This window comes from Gigantopelta aegis, chromosome 8, assembly GCF_016097555.1.
Source record: "Gigantopelta aegis isolate Gae_Host chromosome 8, Gae_host_genome, whole genome shotgun sequence".
NCBI lineage: Eukaryota > Metazoa > Mollusca > Gastropoda > Neomphalida > Peltospiridae > Gigantopelta > Gigantopelta aegis.
Genome location: NC_054706.1, coordinates 54,554,535 through 54,568,512, shown reverse-complemented (window position 1 = coordinate 54,568,512; position 13,978 = coordinate 54,554,535). Strand labels below are relative to the sequence as shown.

General features: G+C 38.9%; 1 protein-coding gene across 1 annotated transcript; it reads left to right on the top strand.

The window, feature by feature from the left end:
• Nucleotides 1-1,311: 1,311 nt before the first annotated feature.
• Nucleotides 1,312-13,388, top strand: LOC121379722. The gene is made up of 4 exons (XM_041508374.1): nucleotides 1,312-2,506; nucleotides 5,855-6,000; nucleotides 10,894-10,965; nucleotides 11,337-13,388. Exons 1-4 carry the CDS (start codon nucleotides 1,312-1,314, stop codon nucleotides 11,496-11,498), a joined length of 1,575 nt encoding a protein of 524 aa, XP_041364308.1. The 3' UTR covers nucleotides 11,499-13,388.
• Nucleotides 13,389-13,978: the final 590 nt, after the last annotated feature.

Here is a 13,978-nt window from a genome sequence, read left to right as displayed (position 1 = left end):
TTCAGAATTATACAAAAGGTTATATCGCATTGTGTTCCATGCAGGTCAACAGGTGTCTGGTGCTAGATTAGGTTTATATAACAATGAACAGAAATCTGCATGCAGCAATAAACAAAGAACAATAAAACGATGCATTCATGCATTATTTGTCCAATCGGAGACTCGATAACGTGGTCAAACAGATCAGAAGGTTAGATAATGGTTCAAATTATTCTTTGTTACTGGGTACCTAAAACTGAGCTCGTATTTTTTTTTTTTGATACAATTTTTTTTTTTTTTAAATCGCCACATTGATTAGTTTGTCTCCACTTTTATATTTTTATCGCAATTGGCGATCGTAGCGACCGACAGGCCGATTAGGTGAATACTTTTTCAAATACGGACAATATAGAGATTACTTAATACGAATAATACCCGTTTGGAATCTAAGATTAACACCTGCTGAATGCAATTCGATAAAATATTTTCTTGTTTATTCGGTGATCATGCTTATCTAGTAGTGTTGGTATAAAGTGCTCCTGGCAGTAACTAGTGGGAATTTCCCTATTAGCTCAGTTGGTAAAGCGCTGGACTCTTGCATTGACAGTCCGTGGTTCGAATCCCATCAGTGGAGGATGACTTTTCTGTTACACTTGTAGAGCATAAGCTATATATGCATTCTCGTGAGGTGGATGTAACATACCGTTGGAATCATTAGAACAGCTGTTAAACTTGCATGTAGACCCTCTAAAGATATTGTTTTAATAGGGTGGTATGTGTACTGTCCTTGATAAGTGTGTATTGTCCGTACTTGGATACTGATCAGGTCATAGCTTTTAACGTGCACATTCGGAACAAGCCTGTTGTAGCACACGCCTGTCATTTAAGTGGACTTACACTGGTTACTCCGTCCAAGACAGGAAAGGGGTTGGGGAGGTGGGCGGGAGGGGGAACAGCCCGCGATTGGCATGTCCAACAATGACGGTCCCCAATAGGCAAGGTTCCAGTATGAGCTACTATTCGGCAAACTAAATCAAAATAACTCATTAGCTCCATTTCTCTTTCAATGAACCGTTCCAAATTATGCGCCAAAATTACATCTTGAAAATTGCGCAATCTTTTATTTTTTATTTTTGCACCTTCCAGCGCGGGCGGTCCTTCCTCCCCATCCCAAACCCTTTTCCTGCCCTGGACGGAGGAGCCGGCATGGGACGACACCTGCGCCCATGACAGGCGTGCGCTACAACAGCTTGCTCTGAATGACCTGACCTAACCTGCTATGGACACACTGGATATATTGGAGGAAATAAAATAAAATAATATTTTTAAAAAATGGCGGCACCCAGGCGAGAGCAAGATCCTTATGAAAGAGAAGACACCGACTTGTCGTCTGCACGTTTTAACCCCCTTGCCGCCTTGTATTCCCCACATGTATCTGTACCCTATCCAGATATTGAGTTATATGATAACTTAGCACAGTATGAAAGTGTCATAAATACTAGAAATGGACGCCAAGCGACGCCGGCAAATGCACCGTCGTCTGCTGGCGATGGCACAGGTTCTGCTGTTGTTGGTGTTTCTCGACAAACCTTTGATTATGGTCATGGTTCAAGTGACGCAACATATGCCACTAGAGAAATTCCACCACGGCCTCATAGTTCTAGTGGGTACCATGAAAGTATTGATTCTGTGACAGGACATTTGCGGCCTCAACAGGAAGATTTCAGACGAGATTCACACCGAGACTACGGTACTAGAGATCCCTATCTGCATCATAGAGAGCCACATGCAGCACTTGGTCATCCAGATCAGATTGGTCATCCAGAATCTGATCCATACTGTTCTGGTCGAGATCCGTACAGGGCATATCCTGACCGAGATCCTCACAGGGCATATCCTGACCGAGATCCTCACAGGGAATATCCTGATCGAGATCCTCACAGGTCATACCCTGATCAAGATCCTCACAGGTCATACCCTGATCGAGATCCTCATAGGGAATATCCTGATAGAGATCCTCACAGGGCATATTCTGATCAAGATCTTCACAGGGAATATCCTGATCAGGATCCATACAAACAATATCTTAGTTCACCAAGGGATAGACATTCACACTCCAGTGCCTATGTGAGAGACCCAGAATACCTTGAGAGAAAGGGTCTACTGGAAGAGGACTGTAAAAGTTACGACATTTCCAGACGTAACCCCAAACCCCAACCATCTTGTGATCCCAAACACCTACCATCTCATGATCCCAAACCATCATCATCTCGTGATTCACAAATGCAGACAAAACTAGAAATTGGAAAGAAGGGAGCCGAGAGCAAATTTACTAAAGTGGTGGGTTCTGTTGGAGGTGCTAGAGGTGCTTGGAGTTACGATAAGGTTAAAGAAACAATATCTACAGAAACTGTGATAAAAAGAGAAGACAATGCTTTACCAGAATCATTTGAAACTCAAACCACATGTGTCCCGGCTGAAGACTACACAGATCAAACTCGAAATGTTTTTACTAGGATGGAAGAATGTAAGTTTTATCCAGATCAGGTCAGGTCATAATGTTTAACATGCACATTCAGAGCAAGCTGTTTTAGTACACGCCTGTCATGGGCTCCTCCATCCAGGACAGGAAAGGGTTGGGGTGGGTGGGAGAGGGTACCGCTTGCAGTGGCAGATGCAAGAGAGCACCAGCAGTCCGACTGGAATCAGTAGCAGGCAGGGGTGGTTTTGATGAGCACTATGGAATTTGGATGTCTGTGGGATTACGCCAAAGAGAAAAGGGTGCGCAATTTGAATGAAGGAAATTTGGCAAATGTTTTAACGGTTCACCGAAATGGAAAGGAGAGTTTTATCCTCAGGCTTGTATCCTTATAGCAGGCATTGCAGCACATTTTGTCAGGGCTTGCACTGGAAACAATTTTGTTTTAGCCAGTTTTCACATTTTGGTTTTGTTTTGTTTTTTCTTTCACAAGCTACAAGTAGTCCAGCCTGTAAAATGAAATGAGTGGTCTTTTTTCCCCAGTTATTTTCACATGATATGTACCAGGGTATTTCCTCAAAGATTAATAATTTATTAAAAGGTGGCTAATTTGAAGAAACTTCTATTAGCCTAGTACTATATATGTTGCAGCCACTTAATGTATCATACAAATTAGCCAAGAGCTAATTTGGCAATGGATAGGGTGAACCATGTTTTATATTGAGACACCAAAAGTATGACCTTTGCTTATTTCCAGAACAAATTTCATCAAAATACAGATCTATGAAAACCAAAACTGAAACTATTCTTGTTCTAAATGGAAACCGAAGCCAAATTATATAACTGCACATCACTTTTAAACAGATGTTTAACAAACTTATGTCAGGAATGGATTAGACAGGTGTTGCTTATTATATAAAGTTATATTATATACTCTTCAAAAGAAGAAACGCAAAACCACATTGTCGTAACATTTGGAGAATTGATTTAATTATTGAATGGTGAGTCCGATAATTACCAAATGTTGCAGGATTGTTCACAATTCACTCTAGTCCATTGTGAGTAAGTGATAGGACACACCACCAAGGTCAAGGTCATCTGGAGTCAATACCGGGTGTGGCCTCCGCGTGTGTTGACAACTGCCTGGCACCGCCTGCCCATTGAAGCAACCAGAGTACGGATGACGTCCCGGGGGATGGTGGCCCACTCGGCCTGCAAGGCTGCTGCCAGCTCAGGCAGGGTCTGGGGCTGTGGTTGTCGCTGTCGGAGGCGTCGGTCCAACTCGTCCCATAGATGCTCAATTGGGTTCAAATCCGGTGATATCGATGGCCAAGGAAGGACATTAATGTTGTTGTTCTGTAGGAAAGCCGTTGTGAGACGTGCTGTGTGAGGCCTGGCGTTGTCATGTTGGAACACTGCGTTGGCGTTGGCCATAACTGGAACGATGTGTGGCCGGAGGATCTGGTCAATGTAGCCCTGTGCATTCAGGTTGCCCTGCACGTGGACCAGGTCAGTTCTGCCAGTGTGTGAGATGGCTGCCCACACCATGACACTACCCCCGCCGAATCTGTCCACTTCCTGCACGCAGTTTGCCGCATAACGTTCACCACGACGCCTATACACGCGACATCTTCCATCATGACGTTGGAGCAGAAATCGGGACTCGTCACTGAACCACACCTGTCTCCATCGCAGTTGAGGCCATTGTCGATGAATCTGGCACCACTGCAGTCGGAGTCGACGGTGTTGTGGTGTTAAGATGACACCTCGAACTGGACGTCTGGCACGAATTCCTACCTCACGTAGGCGGTTCCGTACGGTCTGGTCGGATATCCTGCGCAAACCTGGTATTGCTGCGGCTGTGGAGGTGGCAGTAGTCAATCGTTCCCGAAGGTGGTGTACCCGGATGTAGCGGTCCTGCCCGGGGGTAGTGACCCGTGGTCGACCGGATCTAGGGAGGTCACGTGTTGATCCATGTTGCTGGTAACGGTCCCACAGTCTGGAGATGGTGCTTGGGGACACATGGAATGCCCTGGCAACGGCCGTTCTGGATTCGCCTGCGTCTAGTCGGCCGATGGCATTGTTTCTCTGCGGTTCACTGAGACATGGCATGTCCTGGATTGTCAACTGTCGGCCAGATACAGAGGCCAGGCAAGCGAACACCCTGCACTTTTATACTGTCGGTGTTCATGTTGCACGTGCAGACAACGCACGTGCAGTGGTGACATGGTTTGCACGTGGCTGCGTTTTTGCGAATATTCACATTTTGGAACTTTATTGTACAGTAGCTGCGTTTTATCGAATGTAACCGTGGGAATGTGTTTGGGACATGCAATGACCTTATATTCACAAAGCATGAACCGGTAGGAAACATAAAATCGGAGTTATAACCCATTTGTACCCTTTTGCGTTTCTTTTTTTGAAGAGTATATATACTATTAGTATTATACATGTATGTATATATTATCATATGAATTCAAAAGGTATATAACAAATGAAAGTGAGCTGGATATGTTTTAAAGCAATGAGCTGGATAATAAAGGGTTTATATCATTTAAAAAAATATATATCCTCAAAACAAAAAAAAAGGTTTAAAAGTCTTTCGTAAATAAGACATATCTAGAATATTTAAGCACTGTTGACTTACACATCTATAGCAATTGGTTTCTTTTCAGGTGTATTCATTGTAGTGGATGACTTTCCATTGATATTACATGTAGGTCATCACAGTGAACTAACCATGGATATATTATTCAGGGCTTCTAAATTATGGTAGCCCCACTTCCATGGCTAGTGATATTCAATGTTGGGCTAGTAAATAACTACTATTGCCATGCCCGGCAGCTAGTGGAATTTTGTTTTGGTCAAATGTTGCAGTTAAGTCTGTTTTATAAATAATATCAATATCCTGACCCCACGCCAACCACAATGTTAGTGTTTTTTAAGCTCCCTCTTTAGGTGACATACCTGATTATTACTATTATTTAGTAAAATTGTATTAACTTAAAGTAAAGTAGGGATAGTGAATTTTTAATCGTGGCTAGTAAAAAAATAATTAAATCACTGATTCCATGGCTAGTGGATTAAAAATTTTTTCTAGAAGCCCTGTATTATTGCTATGTTAGTCCTCTGAAAATTGTGAGAGCAATAGTTTTGTTCGCGCGTCGCTCGCATAAGTATAGTTTTCCGTCACCTTTTTTCGGTCGCGCATTGAATTTATGACATCATTTACTTGGTCATGACGGGTAATATAAAAACAAAATGGGTTACCGGACTTTGTTTTTGCGTAACCCATAAATTGTTTATGCACATTTTCAGTTACAAGTCAGAGGTCTGTATGTGATGCCACAAATTTACCATTGTTCTTTCCAATTTATGTGAGAAACTCTTTTTCAGATTCTAATAGTAACTCTGGTCCATTGCACATCCTATACCGGTGCATGAAGGAGAAACTCCAGGCTCGGGTATGGACAAGGAGTGCAGTCTCAGTGCGTGGAATCTGCAAAGGATACATCGTGGCCTTTGATAAACATGCCAATTTGGTACAGTTATCTTTCACAAACTAGGAGGGAGGGATTTAATGCTAGCATACACTTTTAAAACAAACAAAATGTTCATATAAAAAAACTAATAATAATGGTGTATGTTTTAATGGGGTGGGAGTGGGCTTCCAAAAATAAATATTAAATTTATCATGTTCATTCCACTTGGAATCCATGTGTGCATGGTGCGTAAACAACCATTTATACAGAAATCAATTGAAATGCTTCCATTTATACTCAATGAGTGTTTCATAATGCACAATACGTTAATTCCTGAACTCTTTGGTGATCATTCCATATGCATCAAGCGCACAATACGAACACATGAAGTTAAGTAAAAAAAATTCATAAATTTTTATATACTTTTAATAATATAGCTTATCATCTATATTGGGCAATTGAAAACATGTATGTTATGTGATATTAGTCCCCTACAACAGGGTTGAAAATTAACATGAAAACCATGGTCGCCAACAGGGCCAGTTGAAGAAAAATCTTACTGGCCCTTCACAAATTCAATTACCCCTCCAATGATCACATTCCAATTTAACTGCACAGCCAAATTCAAAACTAGAATGTTCTTTGTTGAATAATAACAATGTGCTCATCGTATATATAGTCTGTTTGCTTCAGACGGAAACCAATGAATTAACATGTAACTTCATAATGAATCAAGTTAAAATTAATATAAAACATGATATTAAGTTTTAAACATATAATAACTCCGTATAAGACTTTTTGAAAAAAGAAATCGAGTATAAATAAAAATGTTTCTTTACAAATTACCATTAAATTATTCTTATTAAAGACAGGGGTGGAGACAAAATGCTAAAACAGCCAAGGTATGCATCTTGACTTGCATTTTCTTTGAAGTAAAACAAATAAATAATGCAGTACAAAAAGAATAAAGGTAGAGCCGTACATGCTTTAGTATATCAACTAGTCTAGGGGTCGCGGCTCTCTTTGTAGTAATGCAAGAGAGATGAAATAAACTTTGTTGTGATGAAAGAGGGGTTAACATTTCCAGTAAAGGATTTCCTTGGGAGTGGCTGTCCTCTTATAGACTAAGTACACACACGTGCGTTTAATTTGGCAATTGTAAATGCTACAGTAGTAGGCTACTAATAAAATAAATATTGAAAGAAAAATAAATCTGTGACAAAAAAAAACCCTACACACACACACACACCAAAAAACAAAACAAAACCCAAAACCCCCAATATTTTACAAAAATATATGATATATCATATTACAAAGAATTAAAATGTACTTATTGTTTATTACAATCAGTAATATTTGGACGGTTATGACATCATGTAAGTTTTGGTGTCACTGATTTATTCTTATTTCATGGAGATCGCTTAAACTTACAACGATACCGACAATGAAATCGTTGGTCGCCCAACGGACTACCTTTGTAACCTTCTTAGTTGCCCTTAGCCAATAAAAGTCGCCACAGGCGACCGGGCGACTGCTAATTTTGAACCCTGCTATAGGTCCAACTATAGGAGACTATAGGTTTTGTCGCTTTCTATCTGTCCATCTGTCCCACATAGTTTTTAATTCCTTTTTTTCACAATGCCTCAAGTTATTGAGCTGAATTATATATATAGCTTTATCATGTACTGTTACACTTACAGATCAAGTTTGACTTTCATGGTGATTTACTAATTTTTGACAGTGATGGCCCTTGAACTTAGAGACGCAGAAATTAGTTTTGAGACTTTCGTTTTCACAATATCTCATAATATTGAGCTGGACATTTTTTATGTAGCTTTATCTTGCACTGTTATAATATACAGATCAAGTTTGACTTTCATGGAGATTGACCCATTATTGACAGTTATGGCCCTTGAACTTAGGAGATAAAAATATTTCTTTTCCAGACTTTTTTGCACAATGCCTCATGATATTGAGCTGAAATTTTGTGTATAGCTTTATCTTTACAGTTCACTTTTGACTTTCATAGTGTTTTACTCATTTTTATACACCCATCTATGATGGGTCGTGTTATGATATGGCATTGTCCGTCTGTTAACTTTTTCTTGTCCAGACCATGTCTCGCATATATACTGAACAAAAAAAGAAACTTCCGATTTGTACATATAGTATTTGTTGTGTTAAAGAATTCATTGTGTAATGAAATTATATAGGTAGTATTAGCCGTGAGCTGTATTATCAGGATTCATGAATTTTATCGATTATTTTTGCACTGTTAATCGTCGACAACGTGAAATTCAATTTGCACGTGCATGCATGGTTCGACAGGTCCCGTGTAGTATTCAGTCAATTTGTTTTACTTGTCTTACTGACATTATTCTCAAGTGAACGAAAACACTTCAAAATTTGTAAAAGAATTAACATTTTTTACATTGTAGCATTTTTAGTATGCCAAGAATACCCAATAATTTACGCTAACGGGCGATTGGCATGCTTGATGCTGGTATGTCAACAGAAGACGTTGCAAGGCATGTTGGGAGTTCTAGTCGAGCGATACGAAATCTTTGCGTAAGATTTCGAACGACAGGAAGCATCAATGACTTGCCACGTCGTGGACGTCCGTGTGTTACAACGCATGGTCAAGACCGCTATATCATGAACACGCATTTGCACAATCGATTCCAAACTGCCACTGCTACTGCTTCATAATAACCGAATCAGTGGGCAAACTGTTCGTAATCGTCTGCGGGAGAACGGTTTACATGCACGACGTCCTTACGTCAGATGCGTTTTAACGCAACGCCATCGTCTAAATCGTCTTAATTGGGCACGTGTACACACTCATTGGATATGGCGACGCTGGAATACCGTTCTTTTTTCGGATGAATCCAGATTTTCTTTACAACGTGGTGATGGCAGGGTGCGCGTCTACCGTAGGAGAAATGAACGCTATGCTGACTGTTGTGTTCTTGAACGAGATCGTTTCGGGGGTGGGGTTCTGTCATGGTCTGGGCAGCCATTGCCCATGGTTATCGTTCACCACTAGTCATCATTGATGGCAATTTAAATGCTCAACGTTACCGCGATGACATTCTCACTCATCACGTCATTCCTCTGTTCCATAACAACGCCAACATCTCGATTTTTCAGCATGATAATGTCACCTCTCATACAGCTAGAGACACTGTAAATTTTCTTAGGACAAATAACATTGATTTCATTGATGACTGGCCCACTAAAAGTCCTGATCTCAACCCCATCGAGCATGTCTGGGATAGTCTGGACAGATGATTGAGGTGTCATCCCAACCCACCCGCTAACGTCAACGAACTTCGTCAAGCTCTCATTCAGGAATGGAACAATATTCCACAGGCAGAAATCAACACTTTAGTCAATTCTATGCACCTGTGATGCACTGCAGTGGTCAATTCAAGAGGTGGTCATACCCGTTATAAAGTGGGTGGAGTTTTTTTTAACCCCTACCACACTTGGTCAAAATTTCTCCCAGTTTCTGTTAACCTATGGCCATGATTTTTGCACCAAACGATGCATCATGGAACACTCTTTAAACGCATATATAACAATTATTCCCCTGGTTTGTTTTCATCAAGTTATGTTCAAGCAAAGTTAGCGGAAGTTTCTTATTTTGTTCAGTATAGATGCATGCACGACCATCAAACCTCACATGTAGGAACAACTTGGGATGGCAGTTTGTCGTGTACTGTTACTAGGTCACTGTGCCCTACTTTCCATGATCTACTGCACATAACAGTAAATCATTGTCCAGATCATATCTTGCGTACAGGACCATCAAACCACATGTAGGAAAAACTTGGGATGGTGGTTGGTCCAAAACAAACTGTTCATCCATCCCATTGCAAAAATTTCACATAATTAGACTTGAATCATACCTGTAACATCTTCATTAATATAGATATGGTTTTCGATCAAACTCCTGATGGGCGTATCATGTACCTCACTGGTATTCTTGTTCACAAGAGTTATGACCCTTGAACATAGGTAATACAAAAATTTGTTGGGCCTGGTAGGAGACGTGAATTGATTTAGCAGCACTCTCAGAATGCTTGTAAACACGATGTTCATTTCCAGAGTCCAGTTGATTTTATCCAAGAATATTCTACTTTTAGCATGCAAATGGTATTGATTTATTTTAATACATGTGATTATTTACAAAGCAATATTACATTTAGATGACAGTCGTGTTAGAAACACTAACTTTTCTTTAAATATACTGAATGTGATTATTACATGGCTGCTCACATTATTGGTTTTGTTGAAAGTCAAAGAGGTCTGTCAGGTTATATTCTTTGATAAAGTTGTATGATTTCTGTTGTCAAGCCATGATCGTTGTTGATAAATACTATAGGAATATTCTTTGATAAAGTTGTATGATTTCTGTTGTCAAGCCATGATCGATGTTGATAAATACTACAGGAATATTCTTTGATAAAGTTGTATGATTTCTGTTGTCAGGCCATGATCGATGTTGATAAATACTACAGAAATATTCTTTGATAAAGTTGTTGTCAGGCCATGATCGATGTTGATGAATACTACAGGAATATTCTTTGATAAAGTTATATGATTTCTGTTGTCAGGCCATGATCGATGTTGATGAATACTACAGGAATATTCAAAGTTGTATGATTTCTGTTGTCAGGCCATGATCGATGTTGATGAATACTACAGGAATATTCTTTGATAGAGTTGTATGATTTCTGTTGTCAGGCCATGATCGATGTTGATGAATACTACAGGAATATTATTTCATAAAGTTATATGATTTCTGTTGTCAGGCCATGATCGATGTTGATGAATACTACAGGAATATTCTTTGATAAAGTTATATGATTTCTGTTGTCAGGCCATGATCGATGTTGATGAATACTACAGGAATATTCTTTGATAGAGTTGTATGATTTCTGTTGTCAGGCCATGATCGATGTTGATGAATACTACAGGAATCCAGCAATGAAAGGTGTCAGATTGAAAAGTAAGAAGAAGGTGAGTTTGCTAGAAATAAAAGCAAATATTGCAATATATATTTTATTTTCCCTGAAAATAATTTTTTAAAAACATATTCACTATTAATTCGGTTGTTTTTATGACATTAACCTGTTCATCAGCTACTTATTCAAAAAGATGACAGAAAAGCTTATATCGTTTAATAAACAGGGTTAGCTCTGGAAAATGTTTTCATATTATCTATTGAATTGTTTTTAATTGCAGAAACCCACAGTTTACAACAAAATATCAATCATAGAATGAAATTATTTTGCCAGATTAAAATAAAATTTACCAATTTTTTGTTTCAATTTTTAGTGGCAGAGCTAATCCTGATAAATAATATTTTTTATTTTTTATTTTTTTTGCAGTTAGCTGAGAAGATCCCAGCGGGACAAGTCGCTCCCCCTCTACCGTGTGAGGCAACATGGCTTGGTCTCCGGCAAGAAAAGCTGGCCCAGCGACATCTGAACCAAGTCTTCATAAGAGGAGACAATGTAGTCTCTGTTAGCATTGTTCAAGATTGGTCCTAAAATGGCCATTGTTCAAGAGTGGTCCTAAAAAGTGGCATTGTTCAAGATTGGTCCCAAAATGTGCATTGTTCAAGAGTGGTCCTAAAATGTGCATTGTTCAAGATTGGTCCCAAAATGTGCATTGTTCAAGAGTGGTCCTAAAATGTGCATTGTTCAAGAGTGGTCCTAAAATGTGCATTGTTCAAGATTGGTCCCAAAATGTGCATTGTTCAAGATTGGTCCCCAAATGTGCATTGTTCAAGATTGGTCCCAAAATGTGCATTGTTCAAGATTGGTCCTAAAATGTGCATTGTTCAAGATTGGTCCCAAAATGTGCATTGTTCAAGATTGGTCCCAAAATGTGCATTGTTCAAGATTGGTCCTAAAAATGTGCATTGTTCAAGATTGGTCCTAAAATGTGCATTGTTCAAGATTGGTCCTAAAATGTGCATTGTTCAAGATTGGTCCTAGAAGAAAAGAAAGGAAAGAAAGATATTTCGTGCATTGAGAGCAAAGTGCCATCTGCTATTTCTGTTAATTGCAGATGTCACTTTTTTGCTCCCAACCAACTGTTGTGCTTATTAACAGATCATGACTTAAATCATGTCTTTTTATACCGAGAAAATGTCGGCTCGATTCCAGTGTTTATGAATGGTACTCCAAACTCTTGACATAAAATCAGTTTTTTAGGAAAAGAAGAAATATTTCTCTTCAGTTACGCAACTTCGAGACTAGAGAGTGCTGTTTAAACTTCGTTATGACAAATATCTTTTTGGCTCCGTGACATTGCAAAATGGAGATGTATTCATCATTTTACTTCAAAAACAAATATTTAGTTTTAAAGATCTAGACACAGAGCTTATAAGAGGTAGCTAAGTATCATTAGAACTAGATACTTTTTATTTGAAGTTGTCTGAAAAACAAATTGACCTACAAGTACAATGGTATTTTTCATCACTTGAAAATACATTTTAAAGAGATTTTCAATACTATCCCATTGAAACGGTTATTAATTTTTTAAGATTGAAAGCAAATATTTTATTAATTTTTTTTTATGTTTATAAAGTGTAGAAGAAAAAAAAGAGAGGCAAAATGATGATCTTTGAATCTTTTGGTGAACACTAGTAGTTAACACTAGTAGTTAACACCACCCCCTGGTTTTTGTCCCTTGTGGTATGTGTGCTATTGATTGTGAGTGGCTTTGAATGTTTGTGTTTTTTAGTGTTCTCGTTGCATGAGCTTGGGTCAGTAGTATTGCATTCCATTGTACTAGGTTATTATCTGTCTGAGTGTGCTCGTGCATTCCGTTGGTATGTCACTGTGACATTGTGTACTTTGCATTGTGTTCTTAGCTTGAGTGCTTTTAGTGTTTGTCTTTTTAGGTTGAAGAAAGGGTTCTACTGGCTTTCAATATGATGGCGTCTTTTAAATTATTATCGATTAATTGTAGTGGGTTACTTGGGGGTCGTAAAACGCGTTTCTTGCAATATGTTTGAAATAAAACATATTAATCATATTTGTTAAAGTTTTATTTTGATATCCATTCACTGGCTTTCCACTTCAAGAATTAAAGGTGTATAACAGTAGATGAATGTATTGAGATACCAAAAAAAGTGTGTGGGGGGGGATGTACATTTGTATACAGATTACAGGGAAACTATTTTATACACATCACCGTAAGAGTTTCTTTGGCAACAACCATATGATGTAACTAAACATGTTAAAGCAGTTTTATATCATTTATAATGTACCAGTACATTTTAATAAAATATAATTTATAATGTACCAGTACATTTTAATAAAATATAATTTATAATGTATATGAACCAGTACATTTTAATTTGAGGGTACGTAATAAAACAAAATGGATCATAAGTGCCATTTACTAGATGGTTATGGGTTGGAAATGTTTTGAAAGTGGACACTGCATTTGATGTACTTTTGACAGATTTTTAATAAAAGTTATCTTGCCATAATCTTTCTAAAAAATTAACAAAATATATCTATTAATTTCCAAGATTTTAGGGTAAGTAATTTTACCCTTTGTACCCTCTGTCAGAAACCCTGAAAAGATTGCTTTATTGCGTTGAGGGGCCGGGATTTAGCTCAGTCAGTTGAGTGCTCACTTGAGGTGCTTGCATCGTAGGATCGAACCACCTCAGTGGATCCATTGCACAAAGGCCGTTTTATATCATATGCTCTAATGTGGGAAAGGATCAAGATTTAAGTCAGTTTAGCGCTCACCTGAAATGCTTGGATTGGAGGATCTAATCCATTAGGTTTTTTCTTGTCTTAACCATTACCCCACGATTTGTCATGTCATGTCATGTCATAGGGCTTTACGTGCACATTCAGAGCAAGCTGTTGTAGCGCATGCCTGTCGTGGGCGCAAGAGCCGGCTCTTCCGTCCATGACAGGAAAGGTGGGGGGAGGGGAAGGAGGGACCGCCTGCACTGGCAGGTGCAAGGGAGCACCAGCAGCCCGATTGAATCGGTAGCAGG

What these genes read in the sequence shown, in the direction of transcription:
- LOC121379722 (XM_041508374.1), top strand. Translation starts at nt 1,312, where the DNA reads ATGGCGGCACCCAGGCGAGAGCAAGATCCTTATGAAAGAGAAGACACC. An exon ending in TTGATAAACATGCCAATTTG is followed by an intron (nt 6,001 to 10,893) that starts GTACAGTTATCT and finishes TTCTGTTGTCAG; the next exon opens with GCCATGATCGATGTTGATGA. An exon ending in GATTGAAAAGTAAGAAGAAG is followed by an intron (nt 10,966 to 11,336) that starts GTGAGTTTGCTA and finishes TTTTTTTTGCAG; the next exon opens with TTAGCTGAGAAGATCCCAGC.